Source organism: Poecilia mexicana, unplaced genomic scaffold (assembly GCF_051168715.1).
Source record: "Poecilia mexicana isolate PSO_F unplaced genomic scaffold, ASM5116871v1 scaffold_6, whole genome shotgun sequence".
Classification (NCBI taxonomy): Eukaryota; Metazoa; Chordata; class Actinopteri; order Cyprinodontiformes; family Poeciliidae; genus Poecilia; species Poecilia mexicana.
Genome location: NW_028263375.1, coordinates 30144534 through 30165729, shown reverse-complemented (window position 1 = coordinate 30165729; position 21196 = coordinate 30144534). Strand labels below are relative to the sequence as shown.

The 21196-nt window shown below is 39.1% G+C and overlaps 1 protein-coding gene across 1 annotated transcript in view; it reads right to left on the bottom strand.

The window, feature by feature from the left end:
- The window catches only part of lrriq1 (leucine-rich repeats and IQ motif containing 1), a 42164-nt gene extending 22808 nt beyond the window's left edge, over positions 1 to 19356 (bottom strand). Inside the window, exons 1-13 of the mRNA XM_088006575.1 lie at positions 19261 to 19356; positions 18705 to 18795; positions 17261 to 17421; positions 17022 to 17096; positions 15380 to 16867; positions 15097 to 15249; positions 14859 to 15009; positions 14528 to 14721; positions 13264 to 13391; positions 13034 to 13107; positions 12662 to 12755; positions 7256 to 7411; positions 3133 to 3555 (exon numbers count right to left, since the gene is read on the bottom strand). Coding sequence (XP_087862701.1) covers positions 3133 to 3555; positions 7256 to 7411; positions 12662 to 12755; positions 13034 to 13107; positions 13264 to 13391; positions 14528 to 14721; positions 14859 to 15009; positions 15097 to 15249; positions 15380 to 16867; positions 17022 to 17096; positions 17261 to 17421; positions 18705 to 18795; positions 19261 to 19356 — 3284 coding nt within the window. The remainder of the gene's footprint in view (positions 1 to 3132; positions 3556 to 7255; positions 7412 to 12661; positions 12756 to 13033; positions 13108 to 13263; positions 13392 to 14527; positions 14722 to 14858; positions 15010 to 15096; positions 15250 to 15379; positions 16868 to 17021; positions 17097 to 17260; positions 17422 to 18704; positions 18796 to 19260) is intronic.
- Positions 19357 to 21196: the final 1840 nt, after the last annotated feature.

The window sequence follows — 21196 nt, the reverse complement described above, 5'->3', positions numbered from 1 at the left end:
AAAACTCTTTAAGAAAAGACTGGAACAATTCATAGAAAAACATTCGCTACTTATTAGCAGTCAATATGGATTCAGAGCAAACCGGTCAACATCGCTGGCTGTAACTGACTTAATAGAAGAAATAACCAACGCAACAGATAGTAAGAAACTGGCAGTAGGGATATTTATAGATCTAAAGAAAGCTTTTGATACAATAAATCATGAAATCTTACTTAAAAAATTAGAACGCTATGGAATTAGGGGAGTAGTTTCTGACTGGATGAGGAGTTATTTAAAGAGCCGGAAACAATTTGTGAAATTGGGAGATGTGGAATCTGATTGGCAGGAGACTGTCTGTGGAGTACCACAAGGATCAGTATTGGGACCAGTTTTATTTAATCTTTATATAAATGATATCAGTAAAGTGTCCAATGTATTAAAATTTATCTTATTCGCTGATGACACAAATATTCTAGCCTCTGGCGACAATTTAGAGCATCTTCTCTCAACAGTCACTTCAGAGATTAGTAAGTTAAAGATATGGTTTGACCATAACAAATTATCCCTAAATTTGGACAAGACGAAAATCATGGTCTTTGGGAACTGTTATAAAAATACTGAAATCCAAGTTCAAATAGAGGACGTAACTCTACAAAGGGTTTTTGCTAATAAGTTCCTCGGTCTAATAATAGATGACAAAATCAGTTGGAAACCTCATATTAAACATTTACAGAGTAAACTCAGTAGAAGTATATCCATATTGGCTAGAGCTAGACATGTATTGAATGCTAAATCACTTCATATTCTATATAACTCTCTGATTTTACCATATCTATCATATTGCTGTGAAGTGTGGGGAGTTAATTACAAGAGCTCTTTACATCCGGTAACCGTCCTACAGAAACGAGCCATTAGAATCATCCATAATGTCGGTTATTATGAGCATACAAACCCACTCTTCATAAAATCCAGAATTCTCAAATTTGACGAGCTTGTAGAATTTAAAATGGCTCAGTTTATGTTCAAAGTATCTAAAAAGTTGTTACCTGAGCACATACAGAGCACGTTTTCTGAAAGAGAAGGGGGGTATAACTTAAGGGGTCACTCAAACTTCAAGATCCGCAATTTTAGAACAACAAGAAAAAGCTTCTGTATTTCAATTAAAGGTGTAAAGTTATGGAACAAGTTACATGAAGATTTAAAACAAAGCAATAGTTTAACACAATTCAAAAGAAAGTACAAAGAGGTAATTTTCAATAGATACACATATGGGTGACAGAAAGCAATAAGGTGTGTATTGCAGATAACTTGGTGTAAGGGTTTAGAAAGACAAACCAGCATAAAATGGGAAAATGTATAGGTAAATATTAGTAACTGTTACTTCTGACTGCCACTTTGATTGTGATTTTTTTAATGACAGTAGGACTCTAAAGTTTCAAGTGTTTAGGGGGTAGGAGTTTATAAGTTCTCACTTCTTCCTACCCCATTTTGAGCATGATATGTTAACTGAAACAAAAAAATCTGTATTTTCTCTTCTTTCTTATGCACTTCTTGTTACTGTGCACTATTTTATTTTTATATTTGTATCATGTTCGAATAAAATTTCATTTCATTTCATTTCAAAAAAAAATATTTAAAATCTACTAATAATAAAGACGAGTGCTTTGCAGCAACAAAGCCAGCTGACTGGTTGTGATGTCATAATCGGGAGGTTTTTGAAACAGCTCGATTTCCAGACACCAAAGTACGTTGACTTATTGCCACAAAATGGCTGGATACATATCTTTAGCTCTTGGATTGTTTCTAAAAGCAACAGAGACCCAAACTGAAGTACAAACATGATCAAAAAGTACATTTTGTTTAACAGTTACCCTTTAAAATATATATATTTATAATTTATATATTTCTTTTCAAGTTTGGATAAATACCCATTTTAATTTTCCACTCAACGTAGCAGAAATTATATATTGGAATTCAGATGAGGAACACATAATAAGAACATGGTTACTCATTATTTTTGATGGAGTTTTGCCCTCAGACTTTTGGTCTGCTCTTGGCTGTCAATGTAAGAATGGCAAGACTGATGGAAAACTCTCTCAGTTTCATCATGGTAAAACTGAACGAGTTTTCTTAAGGCTTTAGAGAGGAGATTGTAGCAGCGTATGACTGGTAAGGAATTTCAAGATGTCTCAAAAAACTTTGAGCTGGAGCGTATATTCACCAAGGACTGGCTGAGAATGAAGAAACTGAACATTGTAGGCTGAGTCAAAGCCCAGATCTTGATTTTCATGAAGATGTCATGTTGTCTTGAAACAGGATGCGCATGCAAGAAACTCCTCAAACATTTGAAACATTCCTGAAAGTGAGGAGAGGAGCAACACTTCCTCACACTGATGGCTACAGGAAGCACCTCACTGGAGTTATTTCTGACAAAATGATTAAGATTAACTGTTAGAAACAGGCTCTTCTAAGTCATTTAAAAAATGAGAACAGATATTGGTATAAGAAGATTTCTTCATAAAGAGCTTATATGAAGTCCTGATTCTTTCACTTTTTTACATTTGGGGTATGTAACTTCTGTAAAAAAAAAAAAGATGTTTTTTACATATTTGTTAAACTGTTACTATGATGTGACAGAATCAGATGAGACAGATAATCTGTGTATTTCTGCTAAAGGCAAACACACAGAAACAACTAATCAGAGCAGGGGGAGGGTCTTAGTGCCACCAATCACACTCATACCCGCTGCTCACCACCTCTCCCTTTCTCTCTGCTATGATACAGCTTCTCCCAGTCAGCACATTCTGACATGAATGCTAAAGCTAGTTAGCAATGACAGTGGATACGCTGTTATTCCTTAGCACACTTAGCAGCACATACCCAAAATTGATTGAGAGCACTAAGGCCATTCTCCTGGCTCTGATTGGTTGTTTCTGACCATGACCAGTTGCTTTTCTTAAGATGGAAGTAATAGCTCAGATTACCTGCCTTGTATTATGGTGTAACAATATAGTGACATATTTGTTACATATTAACATATATGTAAAAAACTTTTTCTTTTTATAAATGTTATATCCTGCAGCTTTACATCAAATGGATTTTGGTAAACTGGGTAGAACTTCCTTAAACAGATGTAAACATTAGGTAAATTACTTTTTACTGTCGAGGTCATCTGGTCCCATGTCCAAACTGGTGGAGGCTCTTTCTCCATTTGAAGGGAGAAAGTCAACAAAACCTCTGGCAACATTTGACTCCGCTGTCGACCTCTGACCTGTTGTAACACTTCCAAATGTATCCTGTGGGCTCTTTTCATCTGGCGTGTCCTCAGAACGTCCGGGCTGATTTCTGCTCAGGTTGTCAGGAGGTCGTATGGCAGAAGACTCGGTTTTCAAGGAATCTGCTAGCTTTCCCTGACTTCTACCGTCCATGTCTGGGGGTTTCTCGGGCTTTGCTTGGCCTGCAGACACAATGATGCCACCGTATTCATGAGCGAATCTCTGGTCCTCAGCTAGTTGCAAAGCCTGAGTAAAGTGATGGCAGCAGCTTTTCATAGCATCCAGGGAAGATGAAGCATTTCTGTAAAAAAAAACAAAAAAACAAACACAAACAAAGGAAAACATTTAAAAACGTATACTAGGGTATGTTTATTTTAGCATCTAAGAAAAACCCTCTGAATTTCACTTAGACATTTTAGTAAATCTTATTGCTCACGTCATTTTTCAAAGTGTAAAAACATAACCTTACCTGCCTTTTATTGCATTTAAAGCAGTCCTTCACTATTTTGAATTAGCATGATTTAGTGGATGCAGGTGTACCAGAGACCACTCCAGAAGCAGGAAGCGGATTATAGCGCAAGGCATTCTGGGTCGATAGAACCAAAACAAACGTGTGAGTCTAGCACTAGAGGGAGAAATGGCTCGTGGACTTTTCCAAAGACAAAAGAGAAACCCTGCAACTGCTAAAATCTGACGCCACTCCATTTTTGTTTATGTTTTTATAAAGTGTCTTCTTCAGAGGTTTTCATATCATTTCATTCAGTAGTTCTTGGTATAGCGCCACCACAGGCAAGGATGGGAACTGTTTTTTCAATTAGTTTGGATCATTTGACTGAGTGCAGTAAGAAAAAGAACAACATTAGCTGAAAATGTAACAAATGTTGCCATTTTGGTCCTCAATCTGCCACCCTATCACCGTACCATCATATGACCTAACAATAATGTACTACATTATTCAGACACTCATTCTGTGCTAGTGAAGAGCCACTCACTTCAGTGTACTGAATGTTGGAATCCACCATGCTTATTTTAGACCCAAATAAAAAATTTCTGATACAGAATAAATCCAGTAAAGACTTTATTACATGTTTGTAGCATTGTAGTGATGTGTAAATCACTCTTTAAAAAGCTTCTTCCGCCAGTAATGTGAGGTTAAATGTGTGATCACACTCACAGGTAAGTGTGGGTGTATTTCAGAGAAGACAAAAGACTTGCCTGCCTGCTCTGCATGAGTTCCGGTTGAGAATGTTTCTTTCATTAAGAGGATTAACCTTCTACAAAGCCTCCTCAATGGAAATGTAATGAATCTATTAGCAATGCTTTGCTCTGTTGCTCCACTCCCCTCCCCTGAATTCAACCCCGAGGCGGCAGACACACTCTCTGTCTGGAAGGTCGTTGGTATTAAGGCGGATAGCTCCTTCTCTACAAAGGTCCGGCTCTTCACTCCCAGTTGGACAAGCGAGAACAGAGTCAGGGGGTCGTGGAAGACTGTGACCCCAATGAGCCTTCTTCCTTGTACCTGTTGGTTCACTCCAAGGTCACCATAGGAGACACACAACATGGATAGCAAGAAAGCAGAATACTGATACATGTAGCATGTATGTACAGCTCTGGAAAAAATTAAGAGACCACTGGAAAATGAGTTTCTCTGATTTTACTTTTTATACTATAGGTATATGTTTGAGTAAAATGAATATTGTTCTTTTATTCTATGAACTGCTGACAACATGTCTCTGAAAATCCAAGCAAAATTGTAGTATTTATTTGCAGAAAATGAGAAATGGTCGAAATAAAACAATAAAAAATGCAGCACTTTCAGACCTCAAGTAATGCAAAGAAAACAAGTTCACATTTATCTAGAAACAACAATACTAATGTTTTAACTCAGGAAGAGTTCAGATATTAATATTTGGTGGAATAACCAGGAAGTTTTCAATAGGCTTTATTTTTTTCCAGAGCTGTATACAAAAAATATCCAGTTCTTTACCTTGCAGGTATATTGAAATCCTTTCACCTGACAGCGCCTTGCAACATTATTCATACCACTTTGCTATGTGTTGCCATGCTACAAAACCAGAGAGAGCTTGAAATGTATCTGAAAATTTTAACGCATTATTACAAAACGCAGATTAATCGCACTTCCTTTGTTGACCTAAAAGCCTCTCTCCAGTGGACAGTTACCAAGTTCCCGGCAGCGCTTAATGGCACACTGGGAGGGACAAATGTCTGAGAAAGGTGGAAGTTTTCCACGAGAGCAAACAGCAACAACAGTTGAACAATTTTCAACTTTCTTGTGTTGCGTCTACGTGTACGAGCTCCAAGTTTTACAAGCACAAATTCTGTCAGTCGCTCGGCTGAATGAGGACAAGCAACTGTTGTCCCATCATACAAGTTAAAAAAATGAATGGAAAGGGCCGTTTCCAAATGAACATTTACAACAAAACAAATTCCTTTAAATTTTCCTGAATATAAATCTTGGAAAACAGAGACTATTCAGACAAGTTTGGTTTGAGACAGAAAAACATTTTTTACTGTCCCATACAGTGGTGGTTTTTGATATGGGCTATATATTGCAGTTGCTCAGGGTGGCATGAAAAAGGGGTGGGGCACCCAAGAAGTAGCAAAAAAAAAAACAAAAAAAAAAAACAAAAAAAAAAAAAAAAAAAATATATATATATATATATATATATATATATATATATCTTTCAGTTAAGGTAACTGTTCCAAGCTTGAACTTTGAAATAAATCCCTGCAAACAAGAACTCTCACATTTTGATCCATACTATGTTGTTTGTGAATTACAAAAAAATTTAGCACTGCTGAAACTATTATTATTACAAACTCAACATCGTAACACAAGCTCTATTCAACTCAATCAAAGATGTACCACAGCTTCATACCTTACAGTCACCATTGAGCTGGCGTGTGGCACCGCTCTCACCTCCCCTAAGCTTCAGTCTGACACAAGGTCAGGTCAGGGGTTAAATGGCTGTGTCGGCTCATGCAAAGCCCCCTTAAATGGCTCATTGTTCAGAGGCCAGAGGGGTAGAGGGTACCCAGTGAGGGGTGGATCTGTGGGGGGAGAACCACACTGCCCCCCCGAGCCATAGGAGTCCTTAGCGTGACCCGTTCCAGTGGTCGCTGCCACGTTTCATCTTTTGAGCGACATAATTCGGAGAGGTCAGGAAGATAAGCAGAAAGCTGACCGCCGCTTTAAGCGCTGGTGGTCCTCATAGCGCAAGGGGCTTCGACACTGAAGGACTTGTGAAAATAGATGGACGTTGTCTTTAGGCTCACCGCGCCTTGTGTATCAGACATAACAAGGAGAGAGGAAGCATTCCTCGCTGCTTGATGTCAGGCGGGTTGATCGGCTCAAGATAAAACAAAGTGGCATGAAAATGCCTATCAACAGACAAGACAACTGTTGTGTATTATCTTTTGTTATTTGATCTTTTTTTCCACTTTAATTCGATCTGCATATGACTAGTCAAACTAAATGTTCTGGCTGGTAAAGAAAAGTATATGCTGGATTTGGGACTGGGACTGAACTGGAACACCCTTTCAATAATACAACTTTAATGAGCAGGTAGTCCTTAAAACACGGACAAAACATAACCTCTACTTTGGTGTAGAGGTGATGTACACCAAAGTACATCACTAATAAAAAAGGACATTGTTGTAGAAGTCTCGTGGTTTATTCAGACCCAACTTTGCATCTTACAAAGTCCTGAGGTCAAATTCTTCATAAATCAAAGAAGGCCTTGAATACATTTAGGGTGTACTTTCTTTTTAACCAAAACTTCATTCCTATAAACAGCTTCCAGCTGTATTCTGACAATCCAGCACTATAAAAAAACAAACAAGCAATTTCTATTTTACTTAATGAATTGTTTAGCTAAAACTCTGCATCAAAAACAGCAAAATGATAACTGATGGGAAATGGGTTGTAGCATCACATGGACTGTGTCAACTTTGTGTCAAGCGGTCTCATCTGCTCTTACCTGAGCTCCGTGCTGAGTCGCTGTTGTAAATCCTGAGTCTGCTGAAGCTGCAGCTGACAGAGCATGAGGAAGCTGTCGGTGGCCAAGCTGAGAGAGGAGGGTGTCTGCTGGCCGTCCGGGGTCTTCAGGCCAGCCACTGCTTTCTGCAATCTGAACCTGACAGAAAAACAAAACATGTCAGCTTTACTCTGCTTTCAAGCTGCTTTCAGCTTCCACGTTCATCAGGAAGATTTTTAATATTATTTTTATATTTGTTTGACTAAGAAAAAAGAACGTTCTGTTTTTCAAGGGAGTCCTGGTCAAGTGGCAGCAACAAAAGGGATAAAAGAAGCACCAAATCATGTGAGTGAAAAGTATAAGAAGCTGCGCTTCCATTACAAGTGTGTGAAAAACTTTTACGATATTCCACTAATGTAAAAAAAAAACTACATTTTTCGCAATTGTGGTATTTCCATTAAATAATAAACGCAATTAAAATTGCACCTGATTAAGTTGGTTCACGCGAAAAACATTCCGCACTGTGATCCTCCAACCACTTTTTGTCATCTTCTTTGTCTTTTCTGCCAGTCGTAACATCTATTTGTTGATCATGTGACTCGTGTGATGCAAAAACAGTGTTTCCATTGCAGTTTTGCAAAATAACACTAATTTTGATACGGCTGAAAAAACACCTCATGCAAGAGCCAAAAAGTTTTATTGAAAAAAATTAATTGAAAAGGCGTGTTTCCATTTAGCAAATGTATGTTCAGAATGGTTAATGGAAAAGCAACTACTAGTGAACCTCAGAGAAAAGAGGCAGGCAGAGTCAAACATCTGAAAAATCTTTTGTATACAATTGCTCCCTCACAAACAAGAGTAAGCTTAGTTTTATACACTTTTCTAATTCCAGATTTGAAAAAATTATATATAAATTACATTGTCCTTAGACTAGAGGGAGGACTGAGGCTCTGTGAAAGAGGTAACTGTAGCCTGAGGCTAAGGATGTGCAGGCAGAACAGAAATCTCTAGAATCTGCCCCAGAAGTAGACTCAGAGCTCAAAGCAACTAAAAACTGACCAAATGTGGTCAGTGATCAGTGGGAAAATACAGAGCTGGGAACGCTGCAGGACACCGGGGAATAGCAACAATAAAACCTGCAAAAAAATGCACTAAAATATTTTATTGCATCAGGACTTGAGCTCTTGCCAAAATGATTATCAACAGCACCGCACATCTTTACGTCTTCCCTCGTCTCTCAGTAACGGATGACAAAATACTTGATCTACATGTTAGGCGTGTAGATGAGTTTATCCCAAAGGGCAAATAAATGTTATCGTAACTCATGCCATCCAAGTATTTTCAAAAAAGTTGCTATGGATGGTGATGCTGTAGGCAGGAAAGACCTCTGGCAGCAGTCAGTTTTGCAACGAATCTGAATAGGCCTCTGCCTGAAGACTGCTGCTGTATGTAGCAGAGACAGTACTCTACAGCAACATGTCCTGAATGACATCAGTGGTTGAATTTTATGGTGCATCATGCTTAGTATACAGTAAGTAGTATACAGTAAGTTGCCTGCAGTAGATGACTTTGTTGGTGTTCTTATTTAACATTGATCCAGATTAGCAGGCTGCTGACGCTCACAGCTGCTCTGAGAGGAGCCGAGAGTAAAGTGGATGTCTACTGTCTTAAAAGAAGGCCATCTCTAAAAACAAAACTGCTCACAATCCCGCCTTCTTCTCTGCTACGATACAGCTTCTTCCCGTCAGCAGAGCCTGTCAAGAATGCTGATGGGTCTCTAGATAAATGGGTTTCCTGAAGCAGTAAGTTGCTTTTTCGCCATTAGCACATTTAGCAGAGCGTACACAAGGTTGATTGGCAGCGCTAAGACCCTCCTCCTGGCTCTGATTGGTTGTCTGTGGTCAGGAGATGGCAATAGCAGCTCAGGGAGAAGGTGGAGGACATCGATCTTTCTACAGATTATCTGTCTCATACACTGTCATGTCACGGTGACAGTTTTAACAAATATTTTTTTAAAATGTTTAATAAAAGTTACATAATGGAACTTTACGAACTCATGACCAACTATTGAACAGGGAATTAAAGTAAGAAAAAAACAAACATTCAAAAAGTCAGTGTTGTATATATTTTGTAGCACTATCTGTGAGTTTGCAAAGGGGGTCCCAAACCCAGAAGCTAATGCTGTTTGGGGTTTCCACGACGTGGAAAAGTTTGGGAATCCCTGAACTAACCTTTAGCTTCCTCTGCACATTATTTGTCAGGTTCAAGTCAGGATTCTGGCCGGGCCATTTCTAAATGTTAGCATGACATCAGAAATATGTTAGCAAAAGTAAAAGGCAAATCAAAACATAAATCTGCCAGGGGTGTAAATAATTACAGGCCTAACTGTAGAGTAGATCAGCAGGAGATTTTATGATCTTGACATTTTAAGCTCAAGCACAGACAGTGAGCATGTACTATTTTAGCAACGCTCCCACACCACTCTGACAGAAAGATGAGACCACAGAAGACGAGATGTGTGTTTACTGTCAGGGAAGTTCCAGTGTGTATGAGGTCTGCTGGGTCTCTCTCTTCGTAAAAACAGGGATTAGATTCCAGCCCTGCGGGCATGTAGTCTGGGCCGTTGTCGTCAAACGAAGCCTCAAACCCAAAATATGACCTTTCGAGTTGTTTCATGACCTCATTAGGGTAAGGGATTGTAATTTGATCAAAAATGTACACCTCTGTTTCACACTGGTGAGAAAAATATGGAATGAACTGTAAGTTCTATCGCAGTTTGCTCTCGTTCTTTTGTGGTTCTTCCCCAGCACATTTGGGCAACAAGACCGTACTTCATTCAGTGAAGACTTCCTCCAAAAGTTTCTTAAAGGGCTGCTGATTAATCAGTGTTTTCATCATCATCTACATCTCCTGCACCCTGGACCGCCAACAGGGTTTGTAATTCTTAGTGCCTGCCTTTTGCTGCTTTAATTTAGCTAATGTTATCACTGGCTTGCGATGAATGGGTGAAGGTTTCGGAGAGGAAATACTGAGGTTTACTATCTTAGATGGCAGGTAAGGTTAAGAAAAGTTCAGTAAAACATTAATGTAAAGTTTAAGTTAGGTGTTAAGAAGGAAAGGTTTGAGGGTTACTCTGGTGAGAGAAATACTGAAATATAACCTACAAATACTAAAGTACAATTTATTTGAAATGATCAGGACTTGAGAGACAACTGACATGTTCATGTCATTTTTTAAAATTCAAATCTAGTTTCAAGTCTTTCACGCAAAAGACTTGAAACTAGACGTCTTGGACTAGACGTAAGACTATCTAAGTCAGTCAATAATACTGGATCGCTCCAGGTTCAGAGTTCAGCTGTTCAGTTGTCATGAAGTGCTTTAAATTATTCATACCATACCAACTTTATTTATAAAGCACTTTAAAACAACCACAGCTGATACAAAGTGCTGTACATCAAAACACAACATAACAATAAAAAAGACATAAAATAAAAACAGTTTAAAAACAAAAACATGCAATTTAAAACTAGATCCCGCCGGAGTTGAAAGCCAAGTAAAATAGATGGGTTTTAAGACGAGCTTTAAAAGTGGACAGTGATGGGGCCTCTCTGACCTGCAGAGAAAGCCCTGTCCCCTCTGAGCTTCCTTCTGGATCTCGGTACCTCCAAAAGCAGCTGATCTGCGGACCTGAGAGACCAATAAGGTATGTATGGGTGAAGAAGCTCAGAGAGGTAAGCCGGGGCAAGATTATGTAGTGATTTAAAAACAAACATAAGAATTTTAAAATGAATCCTAAAATATATAATGTGTCAAATAATATAAAAGTGCTTTTTACTTTATTATTGTTATTCGTTGTTAATAGTTCTTATGATCATTTTGTCCGTTTACTGCACCGTAAACAGTTTGACGACTTTCTTCTCTCTTCTGAATCAAAACATTTTAAAGATTATTTTATGTATTTTTATAAATTTATAACTTTTTTTTTTTTTTTTTTGCTTTGCCACCCCTATGTAAAACTTTTTAGGGAGTGCGCCACTGAGCAGGAGATAAATTACAGCATAATGAGAAACATGCCATGTAGCGAGTTAATTACATAAAAGGTTGAATAAACCTGACAGGAAGTTATTTTATTATATTTAATGAGACAAAATTGTCTTTGTTATGAAGCAGGAAGCCTAACGGTGGAAGAAAAATATGTTGGAGGTATATGAAAGAAATTTTGTTGTGAGATGATCTGAAGGTATTAAATACAGCATTTAGTTAGAAATGATTCTATTGGCCATATAATTGCACAATATGACATTTAAAAAATGTATTTCCTTAATAGAAACATGCCGATTTAAAAAAAACAAAAAAAAAAAAACTTTTTATGCAAATTGGTTTAATGCGAGTAAACATTAAACCAGATGGAATGAGATGGAAACACTTTTTGTAACACACAAGAATACAACAGGAAGTAGTTTCAGGATGATGGCACTGCATGTTTTTTAATGACTTATTGTGTGACCAAACTTATTCACATGTGATGTTGACAAAGTTTTGCATACATTTGTAGTGGAAACATAGCTAGTCTGCTCATTGTTAAGGAGCTACAGCTAACGTGAACAAATTGCTAAGGACCATTATAAACCAGCAGTCCACAACAGACTGGTCAATCAAACGCACCTAAAGGCCTAATGAACATTTAACACTGGAACTGGAAGACATTCTAAGTATCCAAAATAAACATATTCTAATTAGTAATATTCATAACATTTTGGCACATCAGTGTAACTCTTCATAGCTAATTAAAACTGGACTGCTTCCTTCACTCATCAGGACACACAAAAACATTTATTTTAAATCAACTCCTTGCAACTGTTATAAACATCTGTAAAATATTTACCAGCTGTAAATGAATGAACAAATTAATGATCAAAGATAATTCATCTGTCTGTTGTACCAACGTTTTGGGAATTATATACACTTGGTGTGGGGCTTCAGTACACACAGATGTGTGTGTGTGGGGAACCTCACAGTAATCTAATAGGGTAGGCAGGATCACATGTTTAATCCTGGGAAGGGAACAGGAAGGCCTATGTTCTCCTGGAATGTTTACACTAAATCAGCCAATAGAAGAATTTGATAGACAAATATCGGCTTTTCGGTGGCACGCTCTTTGAACGCCGTTCAAGGCAACTGGTGTTTCAGAGAACATGAAGCTGGAACTTTGTCTCAAAGAATTCATTTAAATGTGAGAGCAAAAAAATGTGACACAGTACGCAGCAAAAACAGCTATTGAGCCAATAAGTTTAGCTTAAGAGACCAGCAGTGGTTGGTGTGTTTAATGTTGTAAAGTACGAACTATGAGACGTACTGAGACATAAAAAAAACATCTCTTTCTATCCATCTATTAAAACTTCAGCTTACTTCCAATCAGTCTCCTGCTGAAGAGGATTCCCTGTCAAGTGAACTTCCTGTAGAAACACACATCCCTCGAGATTCTCACACACATTTTGTAACTCTGAGGAGGAAAAACACGGACATTTACATTTAAATTTACACACAGTGTTAACATTACATACACACATCTTGGGAATTCACAATTCTGAATATTTAGAAGATCCTCAAGGAAACTTCCCGACTCTGATCAAGAACACCAGAACAACTTAATAAGTAGATATTTGAAAAACAACCAAGGATTGCAATGTCATCATATTTAAATAACCGAATCAGTACAGTAACCAAACTAAAAAATGACACAAACAGCACACTCACTGTTTACCCAGGAAAAGGTTTTACCTGACAGGCAGTTGAATCTCAGATCCAAATTTTTCAGAGACACAAAGTCAGTCATGGAGGGCAGCTGGGTTATTCTACAAAACATAGAGAATTACAGTCATTTCACAATAGATTCCTTCCATAAGTGCATGTATCTTTAAAGGCTTCGTGTCCAGTGTGGATATTACGTACGACAAAGGAGATCCAGCAGGACAAATATGAGTTAGAAATGAAGAAAACAAACCATGAACCTGTTTTGTGCAACAGAGAGATGCAGCAGCAGAGGAAGCCAGCAGCCAGCGAGGCCGTGCAGGGAAGAGATGTTGTTATCGTCCAGAAGCAGCTCTCTGAGGAGAACCTGGTTGTTCAGGCTGGGGGGCTGACAGAGAAACAAGCTGTCAGTTCACTCCAGCCACACTGCGAGGTTAGACTAACTTTACACTGCTGCTGCTGGTCCAGCAGCCACTGGCCGACCCCATCCATCAATGTCAGTTGCTTTAGTCCTGCTGTGGTTACTGTCATCGGGACAGGCTCCAACTGAGGAGGCTCTCCCAGTTAGTCTGCTGAAAGGCAGGCTAGGTCTTTATTTTTGGCACTTTACTTTCCTGTAACTGCCCTGGATTTAACCTCAATTACAGAGAAAAAACATGTTAATGAAAAAGCTTCCCATCCCCAGTTTTCATGTCTAGTCAAAGGGAAATAGTACCTTCCCTTAAATGTGTACACTATAAAAAACTGTGGAGCTGTACACCACTTATTTTATATATGTATATAATATGGCCAATTGGAGGAGCATATGTTCATGTATACTCGCCTAATTGGCCAGATCATTAACTTCAGATTCAGTTTTATGCAGATAACATTCAGCTGTACTGCTCCTTTCTGTTTTTCAAAATACATTTTCTCAGCACCTACAAGAAGTAACAAGCAGGTCAGACTCTTTGACTTGGCCATCAAGCAAAATTTAATTGTTTTTTTTTTTAACAATCAGTGTCTCTTGAAATAATTTAAAACAAAATTGTCCAAAACAGTCAAGAACTATTTCCAAACTAAAACGGTTGGTTTCAAACAGGAACTTTAGATGCTGATTTATGCATTTATTTCCACTTCTCTCTTCTACTGTAAAAAAGGCCCTTTATCAACTTCAGCTGGTCCAACAACCCGGCAGCAAGAATCTAAACCAGAACAAACAGAAGAGCACACACTCTTGTTTACCCTTTCATTTTAGAATCCATTTTAAAGACTAATACTGATTTTAACATTCAGGGTCCTGCAATTGTTAAAAAAGACTAAGACTTGAGCAAACTTGTGGACTTGGCCCACAAGCAAAAAACTACTCATATTCCCGAGGAACGGGTTTATAAGTCAGAGGAGGCCACTCTTTCCAGACCTCCTCTTTGTTAAAAGTCTTTTCTTCAAAGTCTTGACATTTTAAAAAAGCAGATTTTTATTCAAAAGTGCCTTCTCTTGAGATTTTTTTTATCACTTATTTTGATCACCAGGGCTTGTTTTTACCTCACTAAGGCTGTTAGACCTTAGATCCAGAGTGTGGAGAAGAGCACTGTTCTCCAGACCCTCAACGTTTGCCAGATGGTTGTGAGAGCAGTCCAGGTGGTGGAGAGTATAAACATCCCTAAGGCCTTTGGTACTAATCAGCTGGTTGTGGTCCACTAACAGCCTCTGCAGCCTCCTCATAGACTCCAGACCAGCTAGGAAAAAGAAAATTAAAAGCTAATTGTGTAGACAGAAGCTCAGGAAGAGCAAAAAGAACCTGACATTCCCTTCTTCGGGGCAGTGTAAAAGAAGGGAAATCCTGCCCTCTTGTGGAAGTTTCTCTTGTTCTCACCAATGCGAGTGATGGAGTTGTGAGACAGGTCGAGAACATCCAAACTATGAGCGCCGTTTAAACCATGGATGGACGTCAGCTTGTTGTGGGCGAGCCGGAGAACTCTCAAACTGCCCATGTTTTCAAAGTCCAAGAAGGAGATCTCATTTTCCTGCAATATCAAATGATCAAACACAGCTTCTACAAAAAACGCTTGACTCGTTTGGTGTGTATTCTGATGACTGGAGTCTACGCTCACCCCTAAATCCATGTAGCAGAGCTCCTGCAGCTGGCTGATGCTCTCCAAAGACCGGAGGCCGCAGCGTCTGAGGGTGAGGGACTGCAGTCGGTCACACTGGGCGAGGGTAGACAGGCTGCAGGGCGCCAGGTCTTCTAAAGCCACTGTGGTGACCTGACAGAGAGGATGACACATTTAAGGGCTTCAGCTAGCATAAACTTCAGCGCACATCTGCTAAAGCCTGAAACATGCCCTTGGATATTAATTGGTCCTATTTGGCTTTAGATGTCAGCATCACTGTTACCTCCTGCAGGGACTTTGTGCCTGTGGACTCAAGCAGGGTGCGTGGACAAAGAGGGACCAGAGCGTTAAGTCCATCTGCCCTCCTCGTCGTCCTCTGGCTCTGGGAGGAACCCCTCTCCTTCCTCTTGTTCTGGAGGGACAATTCGGACCACGACACACAGTGTTCCATCCAAGACAACCTTTTCAGCTCTGTGTGCTCAGGAAGGGAAGCGGGCAGAGAGCAGGAAGAGGCGGAAGCCTGTGACTCTGGATGTATTTGGCCAACAGTTTGTAATGCGGAGGTGTCTGAGATGTTGTCGTCTGGGTGACGGAGCGGAGCGGCTTCATAGATGCTGTGTTTTGCTGTGGCCTCACTAGGTGTTGGATCAGGCATTGGGGAGGCCTGCTGACCAGTTCTGCCTGACTTCTGTGATTCTGAAACGTCATTTTCTCCTTTGTTCTCTTCCAGACTATTGCCACTAATCGGCTGCAGATCTGTTTTTGCATCTACATCTCCTCCGTCATCAGCTGTTTTCACCTGTTGGTCTTTTTCAGCTCTGTCCACTTCCTCACTTTTTCTCCCATTGTCTTTCATCAGGTTGTCATCTTTCTCCTCAGGATCCTTCAACTCTTCCTGTATCTTCTTTTCATCCTCTGTTTTTTCCAAATCTTCTCCTTCTCTTTTCTCTCGTTCATATTCTTTACTTCCCTTCATTTCTTGCTGAACTTTGGTTTCATGTTCTGTGTTTCTTTGTTCCTCTCCTTCACTCTGTGTAACGGTCTCTAACCTCTGTCCAATCTCTTTGTCTCTTCCTGTCTCCTCTTTCTTTCTTAAAAGGAGCTCACTTTCTAAACAAAGACTCTTCCAGTTATCCATCTTTCTCTTATCTTCACTTTCTCTGTGTTGCATTTCATTCTCTAAAGTCTTCCTGTTGTCTCCTTCTTCGTCTTCCTCTTCCTTCCTCATTTCTTCTTGATTCACCCCAACGTCATAAAGGGAACTAATTCTTAAATCTTCCTCTAGTCTCATTTCTTCATCATCCTTCTCTTGTATTGTGTTCAGTTCATCCTTAAGCGTTACCTGATCCCTTTTTCTCTCTTCATCCTCCATCATCATCTTCTTTCCAATTACCATAAAACATCTCTTCTCTTCTATTTTTGTTTCCTCTTCCTTCTTTTTCCTCTGTCCCTGTGCTCCCAGTCGTCTCATTTCTTCATTTTCCCTCCTTCTTCTGTCTTCCTCAGTGTTTTTGTCCTGTTTGCGTTTTCTGTTTTCAGCTTCCTCTTGTTTCCTCGTCTCTTCCGCCACTCTCCTCTCTCTTTCTTTTTGAAGCCTTACTTCTATGCCTCTTTGGTTTTCCTCCCGTCTTTTCCTTTGGTCCTCCTCTTCCTTTTTTCTCCTCTCCTCCTTCTCCCTTATCTTCGCTTCCTCCTCCGATTTTCTTCTTTCCTCCTCTACAATCATCATCCTCTCTTTCTCCACTTGCTTTTTGAAGTTACAGAGGAGCTCCTGGTAAAGAAACAGTGGTTATTCAATTTGCAAAGTGAATGGTGAGGTTTAGGTTAGTTGAATTAAACTCTACATTCTTTGGCATCATGGTATACATAAAAAAACCTTCAAATAAAATCTTTATAACAGCAGCATATGCGTCCTGCAGACGTACCTGCTGAAGCTGCAGCTCCTGTTCAAGTTTCTCCTGAGCGTTTCTCTTCCTGAGCTCAAGTTCCATTTGCTGAAACTGTGGACACCAGGCGTTATTAAAAAAAAAAATCAAAACATCCGTTTGCTAATGTCAAAGTCAAAAACCAACAATCTGCATCAGGTTACAGATTTTCTACACTGGCAGTGTTACTAACATCCATCTTTATGAGACTGAAGCTGAGCGTGTCCGCTGTGTCTTACCTGTTCAGCCTCTGTGATCCTCCTCAGCTCTTCCTGGAAGTCCATCTCTCTCTGCTGCCTTTGCTCTGTTTCCTGCAGCTGCTCTTGGTGAGGTTTCTCCCGCTCTGGCCGACGGTCGCCGACGTTCAATGGAAAATCTTTCTCAGTCTCTGTTTTATTGTCTGTGAAAAGTCCATTAAATGTTCAGTGTTGTAAAAATAAATTTAATAGATTCCCTTTGTGCTTTTTTTTTTTTGTCACGTGTACATGTTCCAGTTCATCACAGCAAATGTTTTAAATCAAAGATCACATCATAAAAAATCTCTGCATAATCTGTAAAATCAGGGGGGGGTTTTGTTGTTGTTTTTTTACATATGCAGGGATTAAATGGTGAAAACCAAACCAACTTGCCCCCTAAGACTGTGTCACAAACCATCATTTGCAATAACTGACCAACAGTCTTGTACAAGAGGAACTTGGTCTTCTGTCCACAACTGTTGTAATTCAGCAGCATTGAATGACTTTTCCACATGGCCACCCAAAACCAAAACCTAAGAAATGGAGAGGGAATCCTTTCCTTTTGTCAATGCCTTTATTTCTCATCTGCTTTTGAATGTCTGTAGAAGTGCTGCTTTCTGAGATGCTTCCGTCTACCTGCTGTCAGAGAAGCTCTGTTTGTGGGATTTCTTGCTTCTAACAGGCGTGACAACAATCAAAACAGCAGTAATCTGGCTTGTAAAATATTGTTCCCATGATCAACTGGATCAATGTATATAGATATTCTTATTTACGTTTTGCTTTGTGTAATAAGTATGGAAAAGGATTACGGCCACTGAGAATAAAATAAACTTGACTCACAACATTCTAACACTAATCCTTTTTTTGTTGTTGAAAATTATAACTTTTTTCTCAGAATCCTGAGAAAAAAGGTTAAACCTTTTTTTTTTGGCCCTAATTCTCTTCTGTACATGGGGAATATACACGTTCATCTAGGAAATGCACTGCACTGTATCCAATTTTGTAAAATGTTGTCTGTCTGCAGATGATGTAGATTAATGGTTGTAGCCCATCAACTCAAATATATATTATATCTAATATGTACATTTCCATAATATCTGGATGCTCTGATAAAGATTCAATCTTCGTTTTAGGCCTCCTGGTTCTGTACAGTCTGCCGTCAGTAAAGGTAGATAAAAAAAGGACATGGGTGACCTCTTGTGGACAATTGTGTTAATCGTTCACAAGATTATTAACTGAATCAAAAAATGCACATTATAATTTGATCAGGAATAAGTGCTTCTGATTTTTCCGCCTTGTCCGGATCGTAATACCTCATCTGAAACATATTAAATATGAGGGTTTACGGAAAAACCATGTCTGCCACAGCATTACAGTAAGTATCCCCCCCCCTCCGAACCGCCCCCCCCCCCCGAAAAACCATTAATGAATTTCTTCCTAACTATACCTTGGAGTTCATCCAGGATCAGTTTCTCACAGACTGCTGCTCGGCTTTTTGAAGTCTCAAAGTAGCTGATCAGAGAAGGTGGAATATCATCCTGGAATCAAATAGTCAGCTTGTTTAGTCGCATGCTGTCTTCTCTTCACAATCTGTAAATCTGACTGGGTTCAAAGTCAACTTGACAGATATTTCTAACAAAAACTCATCTGCTGTTGAAAACCTCTGCACGACTTCAGTATTGATTTTTTTATTATCCCACTTTAAGTTGAACTTATTTGGACTGCATCTGATAGACTAATGAAGTGTAAGGAAAATAACAAATGGCTTAAAGTTTTTATTTCTTTCTTACAAATGGAAATCTGAAGATGCAAGAAAATTAATACTGCCCATATATATAAATGCCAGAAATGCCACCTTTTCACGATATCACATGGAATCTTAAAAAGTATTTTGTGTCATATAAGAAAGGCGAACAATTTCAAGGGGTGTGAATACTTTAGCGAGTTTCTTCACTTAGGTAAACATTCAACAAGCCAGCTGTGTCCATATTAATTAGACTCACCAGCTCGCCGCTGTAGAAGCTGCCCAGGTTTCCTTTAGTTTTATTCGTATTAAGCCTTAGTAAGTCAGCTTCACATACGTCCTTGTTCTCTGTCATAGTAATAAAATGGCCTTACGTAACTACCACTTTTCGTACTTGTCTTGTGTACAGTTAGAAGTAAGCTATTGATAAATAATCCCCAGCTATACTACGAAGAAGATAGCTGAACGAACATGACCTGCGTTCAGTGTTGAGGCGGTTTCCATGGAAATGACGCCGCGAGCTGCGTCGCTTCTCGTTACGGTTCAAAGTGGAGGTGGAAATGGTCTTGAACATAGTTTGGGGGGGAAATGTACTTGTCCTGCAACAAATATCTGAACATGCTGCTTTAGTATAGAGTTCAGTTACAGATGGGCACCTTAATAACGGGGACGGGGACTTGAGGCGTATTATTTTATTGATGTTTGCTTGCTTGTTTCCCTTCCCATCCAGTGATTTTGATTTTCGCATTTTTTGTTTGTTTGTTTGTTGTTTTTATTGCTTCCTGGCAACAAGAATTACAATTAGCATTGTTTTTTTATTTGAGCGGTAATATTTTTAAGGGGATTAAATTGTCAAAGCTTGATGATTAACATTTTTAATGTTTTAATTTGGTACTTTGAGTGTTATGTGGACTGACCACAAAGGAGCTCGAAAGCGTAACTCCATTAATCAACACTAGAGGTAGTTGTTTGACTACCTCTGGTTACTTGATGTTTGGAGAGTTTCAGTGCAAACAAAATGTGAAGGAGATAATTGTTTCAGGGTCGCTTTAGTGAGAAAAATAAAGATTTTGGAAGCTGACTGAGGTAGAATCATATTTTCCAGAGATAATTTAAGAAAAAGAGAGAACATACAGTTAGTGAGGAAACTGCTGTTTGGGTTTACACACACACACACACACACACACACACACGCACACACGCACACACACACACGCACACACACACACACACACACACACGTACACACACACACACACACACACACACCTCTACTTACTACTTATTGTATATTGTCCCTGATTTGTATACATCTGGAACATAAAAAAAAATTTAGAGACCAGTAAAGTTATTAATTTTAACTGAACTAGGTCAGCGTTTCACAACATTACTTTAGCTTTGTATTTCTTTGTTTAATATTCATTGATCATTGAACATAAAAGGTAAAAGGATACATTCTCCAGGCTGAATGTCAGAAGAAGATTGTAATCATTCCTGGGTTTTCACCCTCAACCCCTGATAAAGATATAATCTTTAACTGCAATAGCATTGTCTTACACTGAATATTTTGTTAATTATTTTTTATTTATTTATTTTTTTTAACAGTCCCAGAATCTTTACAAAATCACTCATGGCATGCCTACTGGAACTACAGTGGTTAATACGTTGACCATACAACCAACATACAACCAAGTGCAACAGCTACTTTTATAACGTTCCATAAAGTTGGAGCATACAGAGAGAGGGGTCATTTTCTGTGAATCATTCAGTCTTAGGTTCTCTCTTAAGCTTAATTCTCTTCAGCTCACCCCACAGGTTCCTGACAGACCTAGGTCTGACAGACATCACAAAAGGTTGCCTGTGTGTGTTTGGTCATCTGACATTCTGCCACAATTCTTAACAGAGAACATGGTCTGCTTTGCCACATATTCGTCTGTTATTGGTGTTTAGTAAACTCGACATGGTTATGTTTGTGATAGAAGTACAGAAAATCATTTTTCTTGCCATGCCTCCCAAAAAACAGCTTGGTGTGTGGATAGTGTCTAATAGTTGCTATGGACAACTGCATGGTTACGCAGTTAGTAGGACTGTTGCCTTGCAGCAAGAAGCTCCACTGGCAATGGGAATCCCAGCCTAGGATCTTTCTGCATAGAGTGTTACACATGAGTAGATGCATGGTTGTTTGTCCTGTGTGT